Genomic DNA, 23,507 nt, shown 5'->3' on the forward strand with positions numbered 1-23,507 from the left:
TTGCAATAATAATTTATTATTATATATTATTTTTAAACTTTTTCGCTTGCTTGTTGGTGTTGCTGTTTGTCTGTCTGCTGTCGGTTGCTGTATTATTTTAATCGTATTTATTATAATAATTTCTGTGTTTTTACTGCGAGCGGCGAAATGTTGCACAATTTTTGAACCGTTATTGTTGTTGTTGCTGATTCGCGGAATTATTTGTTCTTTGACTATTGTTATGACTAAAGTTAATGTGTGTATATTTATAGGGTGTATATATAATAGCATATGAAGCGTTTAAATAGTTTTTAATGTCAATTTTTGATCATTCTTCCTTCATTATGTTTTTTGTTTTGCTTTTGTAACGGGCATACAAGTTTGTTTTGTTTAGCGTTCATTATTAATATTTATTATTAGATATATATAATATGAATTATTGTTTACCGCCTAGGCAAGTGAAATACTTTAAGTTAATTGTTTTTATATGCTATTTTTAGTATTAAGGGCTTACTGCACTTCTGCTAGGCTAGTGAATAAATTAAAATCTTAGCTTTAGAAAAATTACCTCGTAAAATAAATCAAAGTTTTATCCATCATTTCATCATTTAAAACACTAAAAAGCGGCTCGTAAGATTTATTCTTTACTTCCTAAATATCTACGTTTTTACTTCATATATTTAATATTTTTGTTACATTTATATACTCGAATTGAAGCTATATCATAATGTTTATAAGCAATGCTAAAATGGTTTCTTTTTGGGGAAGTTAAATGCTAGGTATGCCAACTGCCTACACGGGTTTTCAGCTTATCGTTTTTCAATTCATTAAAAAGTCTTTCGTATCGGCTGCTCTATATACAACGTTACATTAAGCTTGTACGCTATTGGATCTAAGCACTCTATAAGGGATATCGGAAGTTCTGCATCTTTTCACTATATTTTCTCTATATACAAAATGGCCGCTCCAACGTTTGCAACGTTCACAAAACTCGAACTTTTCTGTCTTCTATTGTAACTTTCTTAGGTATGTACACTTTACTTTAATAAACTTTACTCCCACTCAAGAGCCGCCGCTGGATTGGATTGCACTCTGAGATCAAATAAATCCTCGCCACCTCACCTGCCCAGGTGTATTACTTAATTGGCGCTGCCGAAGAGTACCGAGTTTTTGTAATAGGCCGTCGGTCTTTCCGACAGCGGACTCTTCACGTCCCGCTCGGCATTAGCGGCACGGCTTTTGCGCTCCATCTCCAGCTCTTGGGCCAGGGATTCTATAGGGAAATAAATGAAAATAATAAAAACAAATCTTAGTACAAATTTTAATATGTTTTCTTAAGTTTCAGACTCTACATTCTACATTTTTATTCGATTCGAAAATAGTTTTAGATATTAAATATTTATTTTAAAATTACTTTTTATAGTTTTACTCATATTTTGTTATTTACGTTATATCACTTTAAATTTTTCTATTTCTAACATATTTAACTTAACATTTCCTAACTTAAGAACTATATTTTAGTTCCCAACTCACCGGAATAGTTCTGCCAGAAGGCGCCGGTGGCCATCAGATCGATTCCTGGATAGCTCCAAGGACCTTTTCCGTTGCTGGCTGCTGCTGCCGCTGCTGCTGCTGCTGCGGCTGCTGCAGCGGCCAAACTGCCCTCGGCGGCAGCAGAAGCTGCTGATCCGCTGGGCGGTCGCTCATCCCGATCGCGACTGCCACACCTGTAAATAGATTAAATAAGAAATAAATATAAAAATGTAAGGGTTTTGCAAGCAAGTCGTCTTTAAAGTATCTCTTTTTGAACTACCTACAAAATCTCAAAGCATTTTTAAATATCGGACGCAAAACCAATAAACTTGTTAATTGAAGAAAAAACCCCCTTTTACTAAATGGTTTCGGTTTATCCCAGCCCTTGTTTGGAAAACTTGGCTCAGCGGAAATTGCGTAAAGGCCAGTCCCTGGTGTTAAGGTAATAAAACGGATACTAACTTGGAACATAAATAAACACATATTCATATATGGAAGTTATTTTTTATCGCTACTATCTAAGTCAGAACTCAGCTTGATAAAAAGAGTCTTTTGATATAGGGTGTGGGTAATAGATCTATAAAATACCTTTTAGTGTTATCCTCCTCGGCGGCTGAGGAACGTGGCTGACGCTCGACGGAGCCCTCGTGATCGGAGTGCGGCTCCCGCTTGAAGTGGGTGGGGGAATCCGGGCAGTTGAGGCCGGCGGAGATGGAACCGGAAACGGAGCCAGCCGAATGTCCGGCGGTAACATCACAGGAGGAATTGGAGGCCAGAGACTTGTCTGATTTTTCACTGCCAGCATCGTTTTCTACGGAAGATGGTCAATAGAAGAGGGCGCTGTGTTGGTTAAAAAGCGTAGGGTGGCATTTTTGGGGGGTGGACTAGGAGGTGTTTTTTTTTATGGATTGGTGTTGGGAACCATTTTGGCACTTTTTGTAGCTGGGCAGACATCTTTTTAAGAAATTAAATTAATTTTTAAATGTTATATAAACTGCAAAATCAAAAAAAAATGTATATGTTTTGATTTTATCCTCATTTCAATTTTATTTAGATATTTCTTCAGTATTTTCCTTTTAAGTTAAATTAGTTTAAAATGTACGGCCTAATAGATAAATAAACTAGAATTTATTCTTACTTTATTGGTTGATGATCATCTTTATTAGTATATTAATTATGGATATTTTTTACAGACTTAAAAAAAATCTTCCTGATCTTTGGCTATTCTATAAATGATTTATCTCATTTTCGTAATCAATATCTGATTGGAAGAGGTGTGGAGAGAGGGGTGTGTAGAGTTTGGAGTATGGTTTGGGTGGTTTGGGGAATTTGGGATTTTGGGGATCTGTTAGCCATGCGTTGTGCGTGTCCTTGAACCCCGAAACTCACCTTTCATCGTCTCCACATCGCCGCCGTGGCTACTGCTGTTGCTATTGTTGTTATTATTGTTGTTGTTGTTGCACTTGCTATCACCGCCCCCACCGCCACACGCCTCCGATTCACTGCAAGCCGATCCGGAACCACCGCCTCCGCTGCCATTTGCATTCGGACTGCCCTTCGCTGCCCCACTTCCTCCGCCCAGCTGCTGCTGATAGCGGATGCGGATCTTCCGCTCCCGTCGGAAGCGCTTTTGGTAGAGTACTAAAAATACAGAAAACATGAAGAAATTTATTTAAAACATTTGATCAAAGTATTATAAAAAATAATATTCAAATAAATCAATAAAATATCTTATTTTAAGAACCTCCTATTAAACTAAAAATAAAAACTTTAACACAAATTAACCAATACAAAAACAACTCAAATTTCCAAAGTTAAATCAATAAATTTCGTTAATATAAACGAATTTCGTATATTAGTCTCAACGTCTGAAAATATTTAGGTTACATTTTAAATATTTGTGTACGTTGATGGTTTGCCATCACTGACCCACTGATCTTCACCTTCGCAAATCATGATGCGAACATTAACACGAAATTCCTTCCACGGAAATGTCAGGAGATAGGCAAAAATAACAACTCAGGCCCCGAGAACAGAAAAGAATTGCAAATACTGAGCCCACTGAGCGATAGATAGATCGTGCGGCGATCTGGGACTGGTAACTGGTAATTTGATCGATTCAAACGATTCTGGCCCTCTCCGGTTCTCTGGTTCTGGTTCTCGATCTGGCCTTAGTTCTCTGGCTTGTTGCCTGTGCCAATTCAAGTGCGCATCCGGCCGTGTGTGTGGGCGCAATTATGTTTATTGATCCTGACTTGCAATCATTCCAGATCGCGAGCCATAGAAAAAAACACAGAAAAACTAACAAAATGTATTGCACTTAGAAAAACTATTTTCTACCCTTAAATGTTATTTTTAAAACATTTTTCCAAATTATTTGCCAATTATATTTTCCACTAAAACCTATCAAAATATTTTATGATGAAATATATTTCTTATATTTCTTTGCCATTTAAAAAAACATTTCAAAAATATTTCTTCGAGTGACTCTGATCGACGATCTCGATGTGGATGGATGCGATGAAGCGTGGTGACAGCCGTTTTGAGGGTGGAGCCATAAAATCAACCTCAAATCAAATCCAAATCTGTTGCAGGCATATTGAATTTCAGCGAGGATCGGTCGATGGCATTGCCCTCCATATCTGCAGCTCCATTCCATTTTCCATTCGATATTTCGCTAAATCCCATAGCACCCACGCTCTCGCGTTGCAAATGGCCAATTGTTGCCATGTTCTGAACTCGAAACTCGAAAAGTGGAAACTCAAACTCTAAATCGTACATGGCTGCGATTTTTATCGCCGGCGTTATTATTAGTTGCAATTAGATGTCTATGTGCCTGTGTGGCATTTTGCATAGTTGCATGCAATTTTTGTCGGTTTTCGTTTGCTGATTTATGTACTGCTTTTTCCTCCATAATTTTCCCACAAACTGAGGGGAAAGGAGATTAAGTTATGGCCGGGTCGGTCAGTCGGTGGGCAATTATAGTCCGTGCCCTGGTTCCCTTTGTTTTCGCATTGTAATTCTGCTCTTTTCGGTTTTTTTCTTTTCTTTTTTTGTTGTATTTTTTGGGTGGAGCTCTTGCATTTTTTGGGTGGCTCAATGGCGGCTTTTAAATTTGAGGGTTGCCTTTGGGCAGGAGAAACTGCAGTAGTCGTAAGCCTAATGAATTGCGATTGATTGCCGAGTTTGGGGCCAATATGTGGATCAATTTTTTGTGCATATGCAATTGAAAAATTATCGAGTACAAGAGCCAATAATTGGTGCCTTACCAAATTACTATAAAGTATCCAATTTAATGGATTTTTAATGTTTTTATTTTGATCTAGTGATTTACGAAAAAAGGTTTACAAAAATCTATAAATATTTAGGTTTGTTAAAAAGTTATTCATTGAAAAAAGATTATAAAGCGCACGTTTATTGTGAAAATATTAAGGATTTATTAAAATAATAATAATAAAGTTTGTTTATTTTTGGTTAATTGGCTGAGTGGTTTCTGCTTTCTAAACTTCAATTCCTTCAATTAGGCTTAGTTCTTCTCCATCGCTGCCTTCTCTAGAGGTAATCAACCCTTAACCCCCGGTCAACCCTTTTAAGGTTTGTTTTTCAAGAAGTCATCACAAGGAAACGCCAGAACAACAACCAATTAAAGGATTTCTGTCTCTGCAACTCAGATTCCAGCTCCCCAACTCACTCCCCTTTTTGTTTGGCTACTTTTTGCCAATCATTCGAGTGTAACTAAATAATGAAATGATATTAAATTCATTTGAATTGTGATTTCTGTTGAAAAAGGCCCGGAGACAGAACAGCAGCCTGAGCCTTAAAACCCTTTATTTTTTTTGTTTTCTTATTTCTCGCAACCTGGCGACGACCACCAGAGTGGAGGGGTTAAGGGGCCCCCAAGGGGTTAAGAGGGGGGCATTCGCAGACAGTCGGCATATCAGGTGTCATTGTCATTTGAGTCAGATTGCATTAAGTGCGCCCGATTGGAGTCGGAATCGGCATAGGCAGAGCCAAGGAGCGAAGGAGCTGGCCGGGATCGGAGTTTGAATCTGAATCTGGAGCTAAATGTGGACATGGACGTGGATGTGGATGTGGATGTGGCGCACTGTCAGGACTGATTTGCTGCGCCAACTAGGGATGGACCGCCACTCACAGTGGACTGACGTTAATGTGAACCGGTTTTTTGTTTAAGAGAATTGAAAAACAAAATTAAACCATACTCGTATCTAACAGGAAAAATCCCTAAGCTTATAAAGTTTTCGATCCTAGCAATATTTTTGGTCTTAAAATAATTTATTAACTTTTTTCAACATAAACATACAGTCATTTAGTATTAATTTTGTTATTTTTTTTAATTTTTCATATTGTTTTTCAAGTTAAATAAACTAATCTAGTCTTAAAAGTTTTAAAAGTTTATTAATTTAAGCAATTGTTGTCACTCACCTCTCAGTTTACGTTCATCAACAAGCTGACGTTCCAACGAATCTTTAACCTCACGTTCTCTTAGTACATCCATCTTAAGCTCAGCTAAAATTAGAAAAACAAACAGGATTTTTTTTTAAATAATGGATATATAATATTATTTTCTTTGTTGTTTGGATTGATTCCTATCGTGAAAATTAAGTTTAAATTCTTTTTTGCTGGGATTTTTTTACTAATTTTAAAATGTTAGCCTAAGAATATTTGAAACTCACCTTTTTCGTAGCTGATTTGCCGCTCCTGCTGCCTGGCATTATCGGCCGCCACCTTGAGCAGACTCTGGATATTCCTGAGCAGCGTTTCGGTGGAGCTGGCTGGAACGGCGGCATGGGCATCGATGCCCAACGGACCCAGGGCCAGACCTCCGGCCAGAGCGGCCGCATCGTTGGCCGCCAAGAGCGCCTCATTGGGGGTCAGGGCTCCACCACCACCCACGGATGGCCCATTGGCCACCGCACCACCGCCCACTGCAGCCCCATTTGCCGCTGCTGCAGCTGCCGCCAATTGCGAATAGTTCAAGGCTCTTTGGTGCTGAAGGGCGGCAGCGGCTGCCTCGGCCGACGAGGGGGAGCCCCGCTGATGCGGTGGCACCACCCCCACCCCCAAGTGGGAGAGACCCACAGCTTGGTGGTGGTGCGTGGCGGCTGCATGCTGGTGGAGCTGGTGAGCTGCTGCTGCTGCTGCAGCCGCTGCAGCTGCCGCCGAGCCCGTGGACAGATTATCACGTTCCGTGTCACTCAAATCTGTCAGGAAAAAACCACAAATTGCGAACGGAGTCAGTCAGATATGTCACAATGAGTACAACAATTCAGTTATCGGTTATCAGTTATCGCACATTGTGCTGTTGCTTATCGCTTATCGCGCATCTTTCTCACTCGCTGGAATCAATGTAAAGTCCACTCACCTTCGTCATCTTTGGCCAGGCAGCGTTCATCGACTTCGGATTGGTTCTCGTCACTCAGGTTCTCCTCCTCCTCCTCGTCGTCCTCCACGCCGATAATTCCGCCGCCCACATGGGAGGCCACGCCCCCACCGACGCCACTGCGACTGCCCTCGTCCAGGCTGCGCGAACCGCCTCGTCCTCTCCCAGGGGAGCCCGCCACCGAGTGGCAGTCGCTCCTTTCACTGCCCGCGTCACAGTTGCTGCCGCCGTGGTCCGTATTTCCGCCGGACTTGCTCAGATTCAGCACCGGACTTTGGCGAGTGGGGGAGCCTAACAAAATTGAAAAGAACAAAAATATTAGTTAAATGATAGTCATGACTGTATTTATATTAATTTTTAGAATTAAAAAAATTAAATTAAATTAAAATGTTTCATAATTTAAAGTTTTCTGACTTTAAAAATGTAGATCTGAAAAAAGTTTTAACAGATTACTTTCTGTTAAATTCAATTCTCCTTCAACTAAAAAATAATGTCGAACAAATTGTCTTAATAATGTAATTCCTTTCATGATCATTTTATACATACTTTTTTTATATTGTACATTTATATTTTAACCAAGTTCTATATCAATTTGCCTTATTTTCAGCTTGAAGGACTTTAGTTTTGTATATATATTTTTTTGATAAAATAATATATTAATTTGTTGAAATAAAAATACAAATTTCTTAATTTTAAGTACTCACAATTCCTTGAGCTGAGATCCCTGGGCTTGTGCTCGGCCACCATCACGTTTCCGACCCGATCGACGACCGTTCCACCCACGCCCATCGCCTGCTGGCGCTCGTCCGTCCGCTCCTCCCGCAATCGCTCCAAGTGCTTGACGATATCCTCGTAGGCCGCCCGGCAATTCTCCCAGATTCCCGACCTGGCCAAGGCGTCCATATTGGCCGCCGACATGCCGGCATTCTGGGCAGCGGCCTTGAGCATCTGGCTTTCGGGACGGGCGTGCAGTCCATGGGGTGGCATTCCCGGCGACATCAGTGCCGCCGCTCCCGGATGGTGGGCATTCATCTGCATGAAGGCCATGTGATTGATGGGCGGCGGATTGTAACCATTAGCCAAAAGCGGAGACTTCATATCTGAAAAAATATAGAATAAGGAAATATTAAATTATATTAAAATATAACAAAATTTAACATATTTAAATGAAATATTTAACCCTATAACCCTCCAACATAACCACTTAAACGTTAATCAATAATTACCACACATTTGCCCTGAACCTTGGTAAATATTTAATTTGCAAAATGCATATTCACTTCGGCCATTGGCCCATCCTCGACAATATTTGCCTTTAATTTTGATGGCTCGCCCAACTGACACCTGTTCCTGTCTGCGTCTGCCATATAAATATATTCTATATCTATTATATATATATATCTATATATGGCATGTCTATTGTCTGAGCGGGCAGACTAAACACAACAACTAAAAGCACCCACGCACAGGGTAAATGTACATATAGATACTTTTGTATCTGGCGTGTGTATCTACGGCTGTCATTTGTTTGCTTTGGATATATACAAGCCCATATGCATTTAGACAATTTAGTGGGCCATTAAATGCTTTAAAATTCACCAAAGTGCACACATTGTAAATTGGCAAAAATTCGTTCGCTTCGGAATGCAATTAAACGATGGTCGTTGGTATGTGAAAATGCAGTTAAAAATTTATAGAAATGCCTTCGTGCACTTTTTTGTTAATAATGCAATATCACTCAAGTATCAACGCCCCATAATTCACTCAAAGAACCTTTTCTTTATGGCCATGGATGACGGGGCGAAAAGAAGCCAACAGTTTTTGAGACCCATCTTCGTTTCAGAAGGCGCCGGCGGCGCATGGTTCTAAAGAAAAACAGATTTTGAGATTTCTTTCGATTGGGCTTTTGTTGCTGTTGCGGGTATCTTTCAATATTGTGCGTTTCGGACACATTAATAGAAAGAGGCGTTGACCAAGTTGTCAGCCGGGCTCTATCGCTCTCGCTCCTAGAGAAATATGTAAAAATCAATTAAATGTGAGTCCGCTTGTACTTATCATAATTACAGACACACAGATACAATTCGAAAAAGTGTTTTTTTCCAGCTGAATGCGATTTCCTGTGCCAGTACAAATCACAGTGTGGAATTCGACTTGATTGTGGCTCTGGCTGCCATTTATCTGTGGCTCTGTTGGCTTTGAGTTTGGCTTTGGCTGGGAACAACGTAGAGCCAAAGTATCTGTATCTGTGGCTGTGTATCCGTTTCGTTTTTGTTCGTTTGGCTGAGCTGTAAGCTGTAATCAGCCAACAAGCAGCGACCACAAATCACAAATGGCGGCAGCGACGATTATCGATCGATTGGGGAAGCACAGAAACACAGAAACTCAGAAACACAAAAAAGCTCAACAGCACAACAGCCGCCGAGCCCCGAAAGCAAGTTTTGTGGCCAATCTGGGAATGATTTCATTACCATTCGAATGCGAATTCGTGCCCCCTGCGGCCATGCCACTCAATTGTGTGAGAATTGCAATTGGCAGCGGCAAGTGGGAATTTGAAGTGCACAGGAAAAATATTGATGGCTGTTGAAATTCATTTTAAATTTGTAATAACTGTAATATTATCTCTAAACAAATTTTGAATGTGTATAAATCAACCTAAATGTTACCTTATTTTCTAAACGAAGGTCTCACTACGTATTTTGTAAAGATCCGTTTAGGATACGGTCACATTAAATCTTTTCAAAAAGTTAAATTTTGCCCTGTGTATATGCTACATTGTATTCGATTACTCACCACTTATGTGCCCATTCTCATAGGCATAATCCCCGTTGTCCAGGCGATGCTTCTTCAGTTGCGGATGCTGCGATAGGTGAGTGGGCGGAAGGGAGAGCCCCACGGGTCCCCTTTTGGGCGGTCTACCCGGTCTGGAACTGCGGAATTGCAGAGAGTTACTGTTGGGTTGAAAGCAATGGACAATATCCGTGGTATCAGTACAAAAAAATGCCAAATGCCTCAGCACTGTGATCACAATTCAGCAAGTTTATGGGGGGGTAAGTAAGTAGGTGGAGATCATATGCTAATTTCTTCCTTGTGCTGCAGCATTTTCACGCTGATTATTTGATTTATTTATTTGAGTGGTAACAAAAAATATATGAATAGGTGTTTAACAATCACTTGAGAGTTTTAAGATGGAAATACTGGAAAAATAAAATTAAATAGTAAATAAAGTAAAAAAGATAACTATTTTAGTAAAATTTTATACCTAGGTACTTCCGCACAAAACCGTGGTAAATATCTAAAGCTAATTTATAGCCCTTGTCCATGATTTATTTATGCCAGACCGTGCAGAATATTTTAAAATAATATTGTTGTAAATTCTTTAGTTTTATTTGCTTCTGTAAAAAGCGCGGATTGCCTTCGCCAAAAAGTGTCTATAATTTTTTGATGGCCTGTCTCGCCATAAACGCATCCATCACGGGCTTAACTATTCTGAAGAATCTCGCTGTTTAATAATTTCCCCCGTACGAGAATGCCATTTTGAAGTCGTATCCCCTGCCTCTCGCCCACAAGTTGCAATGCCTAATTAAGCTTTAACCAACTTTAGTGAGCACCCCGTTGACTTGAGACAAATAAAAAGCCAAAAACGAGAAGAACGCAAACGTGCTACCATTTTAATTATGTGCCATAAAAAATTGTAAAGCCACAAGGAGAGGAAGAAAAACAAGAGAGAACGCTATAGTCGGGTTCGTGTCCCGACTATCTAATACCCGTCACTCAGCTAAAGGAAGTGCGAACGCTGTGTCGGGTTGGTGTCCCGACTAATAATCGTAACTCAGCTAAAGGGAGTGCGAGGGAGATAGATATATGTTGACAATTTATAAAGCGTATAACTTTTTAATGAATGGTCCGATTTGAAAAATGTCTTCTACATTTCGATAGGTATAAATATACACAACAAAATTGCATTTATACTTCTCGGAAATCTTTAAAGATGTGGGCGCAGGACCCATTTTAAAATCGTTAGTGGGCGATTGTGGGCGTTAGAGGGGGCGTGGCGCTCGGCTAAAATAAACTTGCGCTGCGTAGGAAGCCAAAGAATATGTGTGGGAAATCTCAACCTTCTAGCTTTTGTAGTTTCTGAGATCTCAGCGTTCATACAGACAGACAGACGGACAGACGGACAGACGGACAGACGGACAGACGGACAGACGGACAGACGGACATGGCTAGATCGACTCGGCTAGTGACCCTGATCAAGAATATATATACTTTATGGGGTCGGAAACGCTTCCTTCTAGCTGTTACATACTTTTGCACGAATCTAGTATACCCTTTTACTCTACGAGTAACGGGTATAAAAAGGTAAAAGTAAAAAACCAAAAAAAAAATGAGTTCAACTATTTTTTCTCGTAATTTATGCCCGCAATTGCTGCTATTTGTATATTAAATATTTAAACAAGTCTTGGGCAAATACTTGACGCAGGTTAAGCTAAATAGTTAACCGAAGAGTCATAAACAACTTGGCGCAGCGGGTGGAAGTTATGACAAACAAGAGATAAAACCCGGGGGCCCGAATTCCACTAAATGCAGCAAATACTACAAAAGGGGAGACCGGGGTCTTGATCAAATAGAGCGACCCCTAGCCCAGCTGTCCGGGGTCTCCAATCCAGATGGTTCTTCTGCCTAGCAATTAAATTATGGAATCTTCATTCCATGTTTGCCGCTGGTACACAGGTGTCCCCCCTTTAGAAGCCAAAGACAAAGACGATGGCAAATAAACACAGGTAGCAATGATCGTGTGCACGATATAAATTATACCACACCATACACACTACACTATATATACCTACATATATGGCGAAACTCTGAACAATTTGTAATTGTGCGTTCTTCGGATAACCAAGATTCTTCCAAATATTTACAGTTACATATTGCCACAGACAATATTTGCGGCTGGATTTTAATTGTGCTCCATTAAACGTTTAACGACAAACAAACCTGAAGTTGTTGTCTTGGCCCCTTTGGGTCAAATAAAGAGACTCTTTAGCCATGAATCATTCTGAGAAATGAAAACAATGATTCTGTGGAGAGCGAAAGTGTTTCTGTTCTGGGGATCTAATCGGAATCGGAAGGCCGTTCCCCCGGCTATGACGTGCAAAAATCCCGGGACCCGTGCGTCTGTCAGTCAAGTTGAATGAATTATGTGGGAAGTGCTTGGGTTCGGATCGGTTCGGTTCGGTTTGGTTTGTTTCGTTTCGCAGGTTGTGCGGGCAGGGCAACACTTTCATTGGAAAGTTTTTTCGGCTCTGCAGAAGCTGACATGTTTGTCTTGTCCAGAAAGTTTGGTTTCACTAGAATGTGTCTTTTGCCTAGGGTTCGGATAAGATTGGATAATTGGGTTGAGGCAAAAACGTAATGGTCACATGATGATGCAATATTATTAATGACCTGCAGTTTCAAAGGAAAATTGCTTATCTGGGTAATAACCTCAATTTAACTTTTTTGATATGAAAAATATAACTTATTAATGTTTTCGGAAAATTTTTAAAAGATTTCTTAGAAATTGATTGTATATAGAACACGATTTATCCATTGACATAAATAAATAATATTAAGCTTGGAAAGGACCTTGTCAGATATATTATATACAAAGAAAAATCTGATATAAACCCAAATTTTCCAAAATACTCTGTGAATTATACAATTTCCAACGGTTAAGACCGAATTCCAATTTTTCGACCAGACCAACTGCCATTTTACTAATTTATGCACCGTTGTCACTAGCCGCAAATGTCATTTTGCATTTTTTTTCGCGCAACGGACAAACGTTTAGTCAGGAATAAACAACAATTTGTCAAAATAGTCGCTGTGGGTAATGCCTGCCAAAACAAGTAAAACAATATAATAGCAACCGGAGGAGAGGAACCGGTTGGTGGTAAACTTAGCCACACAATTCGCGAACCTGTTTGCAGCTGTCTCCTTGCGTCTCCTCGACGATCGTGCCTACATAGCTACATACATATGTATATATTTCAATAATCAAGGGATAGCTGAGTTGTTAATTATTGACTTGCGGCCGGGAGACTTGTGGCTTGAGAAACAGCCGCCAAAATATGCGCCAAACTGTGCTAAATGTGGCACTCCACTGGAAGTTGCATAAATCGAATCGAATTGAATCAAAGCGAATAGTTTCAGGAGGCGTTCCCTGCATTTGTCAGCGAATCCACACTGCCTGGGATTATTAGCCCACTGCCGAAGGGGGATTCAGTCCAGAAACTGGGGCTAAGCTGCAAATTGGCAAATCAATTATATTTATGGCCAAGTTGCCACCTTGTGCCCGCTGCAGAGCGTGTTTGCCGGCAACTAAATCAATGCAAAGCCAATGCAACCGACAATTAAATGTGTGCCTGCAACACAATTTCCATATTTGCAATTACCAATGCCGAGTGCACTGCTCGCCGAGCAGAATGTTAATTGAATCCATAGCCTCAAATTGATTCTCGCCCCTCGAATGCCACTTGGGTCTCGGGTCTCTCGATTTGTCTCAAAGCCGCCGTAAGAACGACAATATACATAGTAAATTCCCAGAAAGAAGCCGCGAAAGAATACCCCCTTTGGCTTGGCGCTTGAAGTTGGCTCGAATTTCTTTCGCTGTTAACAATAAATGTTATTGGAATTTGCATTGAGCCCAACGACGAGAGACAAAGACAACGCTGACTTCAGACGACTTTCGTATTCATTGTTAAATGACATGCAAATGTACGAATGACATGGCATTCGCAAAAGGCTTTTGCCCAGGGTAAGTCTCAGGGAAATATTTTCAGGCTAATTGTGGGTTTGCTTTTATGCCCTCTACTTCTCCAAATGATCAAGTACAACATTTAATGGGAGCCACTGGCAATTGGAATTGAAAATTATACAACACTAACTAGGTTGGTCTGGGAGCTCTCAATCAAGTGGGGTATTAGTTTGGTATGTGGGTTTTAAACGATCCAAAAATAAAAAGGAATTGGATTTGTATTAAGTAATTCGAAAATCTGCTTAGCTAGACTGATTGACAGGTTTTAAGCCATATTTTGGCCACATTGGCATCATTGTCGTCAAGAAATTAATAGAATTGGCATCATTGGCAAATTTATGGGCCTGAATATGTTAAGGAAGCAAAAAAATAAGTTGTGCGACATTTTACTATGCAAATGTCTTGCGAAGTCAAATATTCAAATGAAAATCACATGGTAATTAGCAATTTTGGGTGGCCTTCTTTCCTCCCCAAGTTATAGCCATATAATTTCCTCTACGCGACTTGCGATTTCCCCCGGACCAACGGCAGTGCACTAATGCAGATTTCTGGGCAATTGTTTTTGCATACTTTGTTTTTTCCTCACTTACTTCAATTTCAATTGGCGTGCTAATAACTCATTTAGTTCGCAACAAAAAAACAAAAAACCGAACAACGGGGCAACAAAAAATGTAGTTACAAACATGCCACACCAACAATGGATGGGATGGCTACCCAAGATCGCCCCCTACTTCCCCTTCCTCCATTTAAGACCGACTATATATCGCATCTCATGATGCTGAGAGAATACCCAACCATACAGACTTTATATGAACACTGGGTGCAGTTTTGTTTTAGGCTCTGTATAATTATTATAAAAATAAATTGAACTATTGTTGCCTCATTTAGATTGAACAGAGAGGCAGCCACAATGTTGCTTTTGTTATTCGGTTACACTCAATTAAGCTGAATTTGCAAAATGCAAATGGGCCGAAATGAAACTCACACCTCAAAAATCATAGACTCGAATTATTTTAGAAATTTAATACAATTAAATACAGATATATATTTTTTATTTTTATTTTTACCTCCTCAGTCTTTCTTTGCAACACTTTTCCGCCTCTCAAATTTGACAGCCCGAGGAGTTCGGTTGAGTTGGTTGAGTTGATCTCTTGATTGTCAGTCAGTCATTTGTGATTAGACATTCGACAGTCGCCGCTATTGTTGGGTAGCATAAATTATAGTCTGTCTCTACAACAAAGCTGTGCATATGAAATCCACATAATAAATCAATGTGCTGTCGTAATTTGTGTTAAGTTATTTGTAATCAATTTGAATTCTCACCATCGCAAGATTTATGGGAAAATTTTATTATAACAAAATGGCAGATAGTTGTTATCCGGTTTTCTGTCTTTCTAAATATTAGGTTTTTATCAATGATGACAAAATTCAAAGTTTTAAAAGTCTAACAATTATTTTGTATCATCCTAAAATAATATTAAATTCAGTGCTTTAGGTTATTAGTTTTTAAATATTTTAAAAAGTTATACTTTCTTTTTTTATTTTTTTTTTAGTTAACTAGCTATAAATCCAACATTTCTCATTAATTTAATTATCGTAAAACAAATTTTTCTATTAATAGATTTTTACCACTCTGGGTCTACAGATAAACAATCTTCCCTGTAATTCCCACAAACTCTCCCACTCATTTAACTCGCTTCCTTCCCCGCGCATTCTTCACTCGAACAAATTTAACAACAAATTAAACTCAAATGAAGTCAAATCAATCGATGGCTTTTAAATTCGTTTTTTCTGTAATTTTTTTTGTCCAACATTTTCCACTTGGCCCGAGCAATTTGCATAGTTGTGGTCTGCAAGTCCGTGGCTCTGATCGGATCCAATCGGTTGGTAAGTCTTCGGCGGAGTACGGCTTTAGTCCAATTTAGTGGAAAGGTGTGCCCACCAGCTCGGTCACAACACGTTGCTGTGGCTCATTGGGGTTTCGCCTTTGCCTCTCTGGCTTTTCTACCTTTTTGTTGGATGCCGCTTAAACGCCGTTTTAGCCAAGTTAGGTGAAAAAATGCCGCGAGAGACATGAGGAGTGGAGACCGAACCGAACTGAACTGTCAACTGTGATCAAAATCAATTGTTTGCCATTTGCCAAACCAAATTGACTGAACCAACTGCGCGCGACTCACACAAAAATGCTGACAAAATTATACGAACCCATGAAATGTCAGTGTCAATATTTCTTGTAATTATGAGCATTGAGCGTGGTATTCATATAAAAAAAACAACTATATATTTAAAAAAATTCATTATTATGGTTGGCTGCCAAAGGAGAAGCCCCACAAAAAGGCAAACAAATATAATAAAAAATTATTGCAACGTAAGTTTTGATTTGAACAAAAGGAGAATACAATTGGATGAGCTCAAGAGTGTTTTAGAGTGAAAATGTGAGGATCTTTGTTTGCAAAACCACTACTTAGGCTTTATAAAAAAATTATAAAATTTATTCCTCGTGAATTAATTTCCATTTTTATTAAACGATAACATTTTTCCTAAATTTCTTTTAGTCTGTCGAAATATTTCCCTTAATATGGTATCTCAAAAAATCAATCCACACACCTGTTCCGACTACCGTTAACACCGTTATGCCCATCCGAAAATTCTTATCCGATGTAAACCCCTTTTTTCACGCTCTATTTACAGTTTTTATTTGAATTTTTTGCACTTCTTATCTGGCGTATCCTTTCGACTTCCGCCCTTCAACGTTCGCCCAAAAATTTCGCTTCAAGTTTAATTAATTTAATAAACAAATTCTTTTCGCTCTAAAAACTCTCAAGTGTATCGATACGATGCGTTCTTTTTTCTTTTCCTTCGTAAAATAAATAATAATGAAAAAAAAACAAAAGAGGTAAGGAGGAGAGAAATTATTGCCATAGTTTTTTTATTATACTTGTGTGTTTACCTCTCTGGTGGCTTGATCGATAGGCATCTGCAATTAAAAAGAGAAGAAGAAGAGACAAGTGAGGCAAAATTGTTAAACGTTGTGTTGTAAACTTTAATACAAAAAAAGGACTGCAACGAAACGGAAAGAAATATTGGCTAAAAATTCGGGGTACAAAAAGGGAAGTTTTTCATTGATGGGTTGGACTTTTGCATTTTGGCGGGCAAGCGGGTGTGAAAATGCACACGCCCTGTGAGCTCCAGCCCCCTTTAACCCCCCACTGGCCAAACAATTTGTAATTATCCCCAGAGAGCGCTGCCTTCAACGGTCTCGCATTTCCCCTTTCGCTCTCCCAACTTGTTTCAATTTAGTGCAAAACTTTTTCAACCTAATAATAGGTTTAACCGCATTTTTAACCGTTCCTCATGTTGGGTCCGGTTCGGTTTTCGAATTGCACTTAGACTGGGTATCCGTTTCTGTTCTGGTTCTCCGCTCAATTCTTCATTGAGAAAAATATATTTAATTATTTATAAAAAAAACATTTTTTTGAAAATTCAACAATTTAAAATTTCTATTTGTTAAAAATGGACAAAAGACCTGCATCTGAAACAAACAAAGATTTATACTGTACTGAACCCTTTATTTTATATTAAATGGCTTTAAGGCACTTTAAATTAATTATCAAAAAAGTCAGTCTTTGCGTTTTGATCTTATTTGTGGCATCCCAAACGTTCCCAATTTTTCTCTGTGTACTGAGTTCTCTGCCGAAAGCGCATGTGCACTTTGGAGCACACTCCATACATGAGGCTCAGCCCTTTTCCATAATTAACTAGATGGTTTTCCATCGACTGCATTGTGGTCAGCGGCCAGTTCAACCCGTTCTTCACTGTAACCGGGAACTGTAAACAAAAGCCCAGGACTCTCCACCGGCTTACAAAAAAAATACAACCGAGAAGAATAAAAAAGGGATATTGAAATACAAGGTTGTAAACTTTTCGACTGTTGATGTCTCAATGCCGGGGCAGTTCTGTTCATAAATGTTTTGGGAAAACTTTCGGACGGGGGATGTTTAAATATCCAAAAAGTATTGGGTTTCGGAATATAAGCGTTTAATTAAGTTGGTCTTTAGAACGTTTAATTATATTTTTCTATCATTTTATTTGGTAAAAATTATTTAAAATTATATGTAAAAATAAATTATAAGTTTCTTACACTTTGAATATTAACTAGACTTCAAAACTTTCTGTAACCCAGGACAATAGCCTTTCCTAGAATGTAATATAACATTTAACCGTAAAACAACTGTAGACCCACTAACTCATAGATCTCCCCCATAAAAAAAAATAAAACAAAAACCTATTTCTCTGCTATGTTTTTGCTTGTCGTTTTTTCCACTCGAACGGAAATGAGCTGACAGGGCACCGCACATGTCGAATGCAGAAAACAGAAAAACATCGGATGGAAAAGGAGGAAAAGTTGTACAAGGTGGAAAACTGTTTCACCAACTATTGTTAGAGGCGCTCAAAAGAATTACGCAGCTTTTTGGATAGTTAGCAAAGGGGTTACGTTGCAGTTGCAGGGAGCGTTACGTTTGCATTGCGTATTTCCGCCAAATGTCATCGGAAAAGGCAAAAGGCGAAATGCGAGACGAAAGTTTTTTGATTGCCCGGGTTAATCGATATCGATGCACAAACTATTTGCATTGCGCCCGTTGCAAATGTGAAGAACTGGGGGTGGCGGCTGGCGGGTGCAAGTTGAGTGCGTAAGTTGGCTAAAGCGGAAACAGGAAATGAGAAAATTTTGCAGAGCAAACCCCGAACTAGAAATGCAGCTAACTGGGCAAATGCACTCGACAAAATCAAGAGATAAAACCTAGAAAAACATAAAGCAATTGGAATTGGAAATCTGATTTAATTACATTGGAACAATCTCTTGGTAATCGTATTTTAATAATGAATCCAGAAAATCAAAAGGTTTAAAAAATATATTTTTTTAAAACGATTTCTTATTGAATGGGTAAAGTAAGAATGATTATACCCGTTACTCGTAGAGTAAAAGGGTATACTAGATTCGTGCAAAAGTATGTAACAGCTAGAAGGAAGCGTTTCCGACCCCATAAAGTATATATATTCTTGATCAGGGTCACTAGCCGAGTCGATCTAGCCATGTCCGTCTGTCCGTCTGTCCGTCTGTCCGTCTGTCCGTCTGTCCGTCTGTCCGTCTGTCTGTCTGTATGAACGCTGAGATCTCAGAAACTACAAAAGCTAGAAGGTTGAGATTTCCCACACATATTCTTTGGCTTCCTACGCAGCGCAAGTTTATTTTAGCCGAGCGCCACGCCCCCTCTAACGCCCACAATCGCCCACTAACGATTTTAAAATGGGTCCTGCGCCCACATCTTTAAAGATTTCCGAGAAGTATAAATGCAATTTTGTTGTGTATATTAATACCTATCGAAATGTAGAAGACATTTTTCAAATCGGACCATTCATTAAAAAGTTATACGCTTTATAAATTGTCAACATATATCTATCTCCCTCGCACTCCCTTTAGCTGAGTTACGATTATTAGTCGGGACACCAACCCGACACAGCGTTCGCACTTCCTTTAGCTGAGTGACGGGTATTAGATAGTCGGGACACGAACCCGACTATAGCGTTCTCTCTTGTTTTAAAATTGTTTTAATAATTTGAGAAACAATAGAACAAGAATTCCTTACAAATGTAAAACCCTGTTTTATTTAAAAAAATTTGTTCTTTATTCAGAAAAAATAAATAAACTCTAACCAAGAAATCGCATAATAATTTAGACTTTACAACTACTTTTAGTAGACCCTGAGTGTGAAACTTAAAGCGATAAACTAAACGGAACTAGAACCGTAAAGCTCAGATCCGTGAAATGAAAATAAAAACGGGAAATGAAAAATACCCCCAATTGCGTGTAGGACTTTCCCCCATTTGTTTTCTTCGTTCGTACCTGGCCGTGGTGCAGTCCCTGTAGAGGACATCGAAGTCCTTGCAGCAGAGCAACTTGCAGCGATTGACGCCCGGCTGGATGGCGCCCAATCCGCGCAATATGCGCACCTGTTCCACATTGCAGACGAGCGGTACGATGTCCAGTCGCTTGAGTTTCGTATAGACCGTGTGAAGACCGCCGACCAGGTGCTTCAGGAAGAGCTCAAAGGCCTGCGGCAGGCAGAGCATGGTTTCGTTGCTAATTATGAAGGCGGCGACCTTCTGACCCCGGTACTCCACCAATTTGCACTCATTGGCACTGGGATCCGAGGTGGAGATCGGTGGCGGTGAGTTGTACGACCTTGGGGGCACATGGTGATGGGCGGCGGCCATCAGCTCGAGCGGGGAGGCATGGTGCATCATCTGCAGGGAATTCAGCAGGCCCAGCGAATGGGGCGGCAGTCCGTGGGGCATTCTGGGTGGCAGACCCGTCGGCAGTCCATTGCCCGATGGCATTCCATGTGGCGGGGGGCTCAGCTGGTGGTGTTGCTGCTGCTGCTGTTGCTGCTGCTGCTGCTGCATCTGCTGCATCATCGAGTGGTTGAGGGAGCTCACAGGACTCACGGCACTGGGATGACGACTCGGTGAACTGGCCGGGGAGCAGCTTGATCCTCGTCCAGTGTGCGAATTGCGGCCATTCGGACGATCCTCGTTGGCTCCGCGCGAACTGTTGCTGCCGTCGCGTCCATTGTGTTGCTGCTGCTGCTGCTGTTGCTGTTGCTGCTGGGCTGCTGCAGCTGCTGCTGCTGCGGCCGCCTGCTGCTGCTGCTGGTGGTGCATCAACATGGCGGTGGTGTTCATATTGCCCGCGGCTCTTTCAATACCACTACAAATGTTGTTGTTTATTGCGCCCGCTTTATTGTTATTCTTTTCACTCTGTTCACTTGTCACAGAATCCATACTTCATCATGATGGCCAACACTTTTGATTTGTTTACTATTTAATCGGTTTCTTAATTTGCGTTTAATTTCTATCGTGGCAAAAAATTAACACAAAGTTAGACAGAGAGAATTAGAGAAAAGATTTGAGGTGAGAGGGAGATAAATAATTAATGAACTCTTAATTCATTTTTAATTATTTATTAGGCTTCTCTATGCAAATTCTAATTGATCGGCGCTCGTTTTTTCACATCCGTTAACTAATGGCTTTACATTCTTATACATTTCTGTGATTTTAGATTTAAAAGTTAAATATTTGAAAATATTTCAAAAAATATTTCGCAATTTCCATTATTTCAGATCTTGGTAAAATTTAATATTTGATTAAATTGTTAGGTTTTGCCTGATTTGTAATAATTTAGACTATTTTCAATAAAGCTCCGAGCATTTTTTTGCCCGGCTTCCGTTTAAAACAGGTAAAATACAAAAATCGTTAACCATCCTTTCAAATTATTGATTTTATGAGCAAATACATTTCAAGTTTGATATTCAAAAAAATATATAGTTTGAATCGTATAATTTGGGTTCAGAAAATGTGAAAGATTGCTCAAGAAGAATTTAAAAATTTCCAATTGTCAAACCTCTTTTCAAGATAATAAAAAGCGATTTGCATAAATCAACCTATTTTAGCCCTTCTGAAAGTGATTCGAAATAGAAGAGAGATTTACCTTTAACGAGGTCTAAAAGTAATTCTAAAACTGAAAAGCACTGTCACAAGACACTCGCGCACTTTGTTTATTGGATATAATTCGCTTTGAATTTCGTCGTGAAATATTATGAATTTTTAATATTTCAAGTGATTTATTCCGATTGCCCGTGTATTGTTATCGAGTTCGAATATTACCGTTTTCGTACTGGAATTTTGGAAACCGGAGCTGTGTCCGTTTTCGAGTACCGTACCGACGGATTGTCACTGAGAGATTGAGAGATTGAGAGATGCCAGCTACTCCGCTGCGACGACGGCGTTGGCGTCGCTGCCTCGGCCTCTGCTACTTCTACTGATTCCTCTTCCCCCTCTCTTTCGCGAATCGGAGAAATCAACGAAACGAATTGCATTCGAATGGGAATCGACTGAGAGCGGGATGGCGAGAGGCGGCTGTGGCGGGGGAGCGAGCGAGAAAGCGCCAATCGAGTGCTATTTTTTTAGCCCACCCACACAAACGCACACACATACACACACACGAAGCGCTACCGTTATGTACTGAGAGAAATGCGCGCGCAAAAGTTTTATTGCATTACCTTCTCTTACGAATGACAAATTCGTAATGAAAGGCGAGTTTCAATTCGATTCCTTTCGGATTTTCGTGGCAGCGACGCCAGCAGAGGCGAATGTATATGTATATCCCCCCATCCGTATGTATGTATGCATCTGTGAGAGCGACCTGGGCTGGTGTATCTGTATCTGCGATTGTGCAAAGCAAAACCAGAATACGAATACGAGTACGAGTACGAATGCGAATGTCTGTGGCCCGTCTCGCATTACACCAATACCAGGCCAAAAAGGGGAGTGGTATGTGCGATTGATCGCCGTGTATTTGTATCTGTATCTGTGTTGTGTTTCATTTCTGTGTGCAACCCCGAAAAATACAATGACAAACGTAATCGCTCTCTCTCTCTCGCATTCGTTTTATTTATTTTTTCAATTCGTTTGTGCGTCTTCAAATCCTCCCTCTCTCTCTCTCGCTCAATCCCCAATAAAAGCAAAAAAAAAACTCTTTTCATTTCAATTTCATTTCGTTTCAGCCCGGGCCCTCTCTCTCACACTCTCGCGCCATCTCTGTCGCACGCTCAGGTGGGCTGCAACCAATAAACACGAGCGAGCGAGAGAGCAGCATATTTGCATAGCCAGTCGTATATGTTTGCGCTCTCGCTCACTCTCACGAACGACGCCTTATATAAACAAATGACAATTGTTTTGGCATTTTCTGTTGCAAAGTAAATTAAAATAAATGCATTGCAAGAGAAGAAAATGGGAAAATAAAAATTGCTTTTACTTCGAGTTTGCGCAGCTGTCTTGGACAAAAAGCATTTTAATTTCAATTAAAAAAGTAAATGACAACTTTCAACGAACTATACTTTTCGGGGCACTGTTGCTATCTCTTTCTGGCTTAAGCTTTGATTTTTTGTCAACTGTTTTCCGTTTCCCATTCGTTTCCATTCGAGTCCCGTTTATTTGTACTTCTTTTTGTGTTGCTGATTCAGAGGAGAGCAGCACAATGGCAGGCCATCGCAGTCGCACTTGCGTAAAATACGATAATGGGGTTTTTCTTTTTTTTGCCTTTGCCCGGGGGCGTTCGTTTTTCGTTTTTCGGCTGCTTATAAATAGCACTGCTTATAAATTCTGGTCTCGCACCTTTGCCACCTCTATATGTTTATGTACAATGTATGCCAGAGAGTTCGGTCATTTTTCTATTATTTGTCTTCGTTTCGCCTTCTGCGATTCTTCTCCATAACGATTTCCATTCCGTCGCCGAACCAATCGCATTCCGTTCTCTCCATTTGTTTCGAGAGAGTTCCGTATATATATCTTTCTATATGGCAAATGGAATACGACTTTATGTATTGTGTTTGCACATGACGTATGGATTTTTCTTGTTCGTTTCGTTTGGGGTTTTTCTTTTGTGGATTTCCTCTCCTTCTGTCTCTTAGATGACAGCTATCATTTGATATTAAATTGATTACAAATGTGGAGTTGCAAGAGATTTTAATTAAATTCTATTTCATCAGGCTTATCACATCTTAAAGGGGTTTTAAAAAATCGAAAATAATGTTATTTCATTACTAGATTATTTATACATCTGAAATAAGTAATAGTTGACTTTAATCATTTTATTTGTTTATTTTTCTAAACAACATTTTCTTATTGTCATTAACATACGATATTAAACATTTGAATTCCGAATATTTAAAAAGTATG

At 39.7% G+C, this 23,507-nt stretch overlaps 1 protein-coding gene and 1 long non-coding RNA gene across 6 annotated transcripts; one reads left to right on the forward strand and one right to left on the reverse strand.

Annotated features, from left to right (window-relative positions):
* Positions 1-12: 12 nt before the first annotated feature.
* On the reverse strand, positions 13-21,829 carry dac (dachshund family transcription factor). 5 transcript variants are annotated; one of them, XM_070219672.1, is made up of 12 exons: positions 21,259-21,829; positions 19,615-20,622; positions 16,660-16,686; positions 9,704-9,834; positions 7,618-8,013; positions 6,896-7,204; positions 6,207-6,734; positions 5,956-6,039; positions 2,902-3,153; positions 2,101-2,323; positions 1,513-1,706; positions 13-1,252 (listed from the first exon to the last, which is right to left on the reverse strand). In XM_070219672.1, exons 2-12 carry the CDS (start codon positions 20,550-20,552, stop codon positions 1,119-1,121), a joined length of 3,216 nt encoding a protein of 1,071 aa, XP_070075773.1. In that variant the 5' UTR covers positions 20,553-20,622; positions 21,259-21,829; the 3' UTR covers positions 13-1,118. The 5 variants fall into 5 exon arrangements, with proteins under 5 accessions (XP_070075773.1, XP_017014126.2, XP_070075772.1 ...); XM_017158637.3 differs by having other exon boundaries at positions 9,704-9,840; XM_070219671.1 differs by having other exon boundaries at positions 9,704-9,861.
* Positions 8,867-9,564, forward strand: LOC138914952 (uncharacterized). The gene is made up of 2 exons (XR_011420654.1): positions 8,867-8,948; positions 9,017-9,564. It is a non-coding gene; the product is annotated as an uncharacterized lncRNA (long non-coding RNA).
* Positions 21,830-23,507: the final 1,678 nt, after the last annotated feature.

Source organism: Drosophila takahashii, chromosome 2L (assembly GCF_030179915.1).
Source record: "Drosophila takahashii strain IR98-3 E-12201 chromosome 2L, DtakHiC1v2, whole genome shotgun sequence".
In the NCBI taxonomy this organism is placed as follows: domain Eukaryota; kingdom Metazoa; phylum Arthropoda; class Insecta; order Diptera; family Drosophilidae; genus Drosophila; species Drosophila takahashii.

Bases quoted from the DNA above. Each gene is read 5' to 3' on its own strand.
- dac (XM_070219671.1), bottom strand. From the start codon at position 20,552: ATGGATTCTGTGACAAGTGAACAGAGTGAAAAGAATAACAATAAAGCG. The intron at 6,040-6,206 runs GTGAGTTTCAAA...TTCTAATTTTAG, and splicing joins GCAAATCAGCTACGAAAAAG to CTGAGCTTAAGATGGATGTA. The intron at 1,707-2,100 runs GTATTTTATAGA...ATCTATTTACAG, and splicing joins GAGGAGGATAACACTAAAAG to GTGTGGCAGTCGCGATCGGG.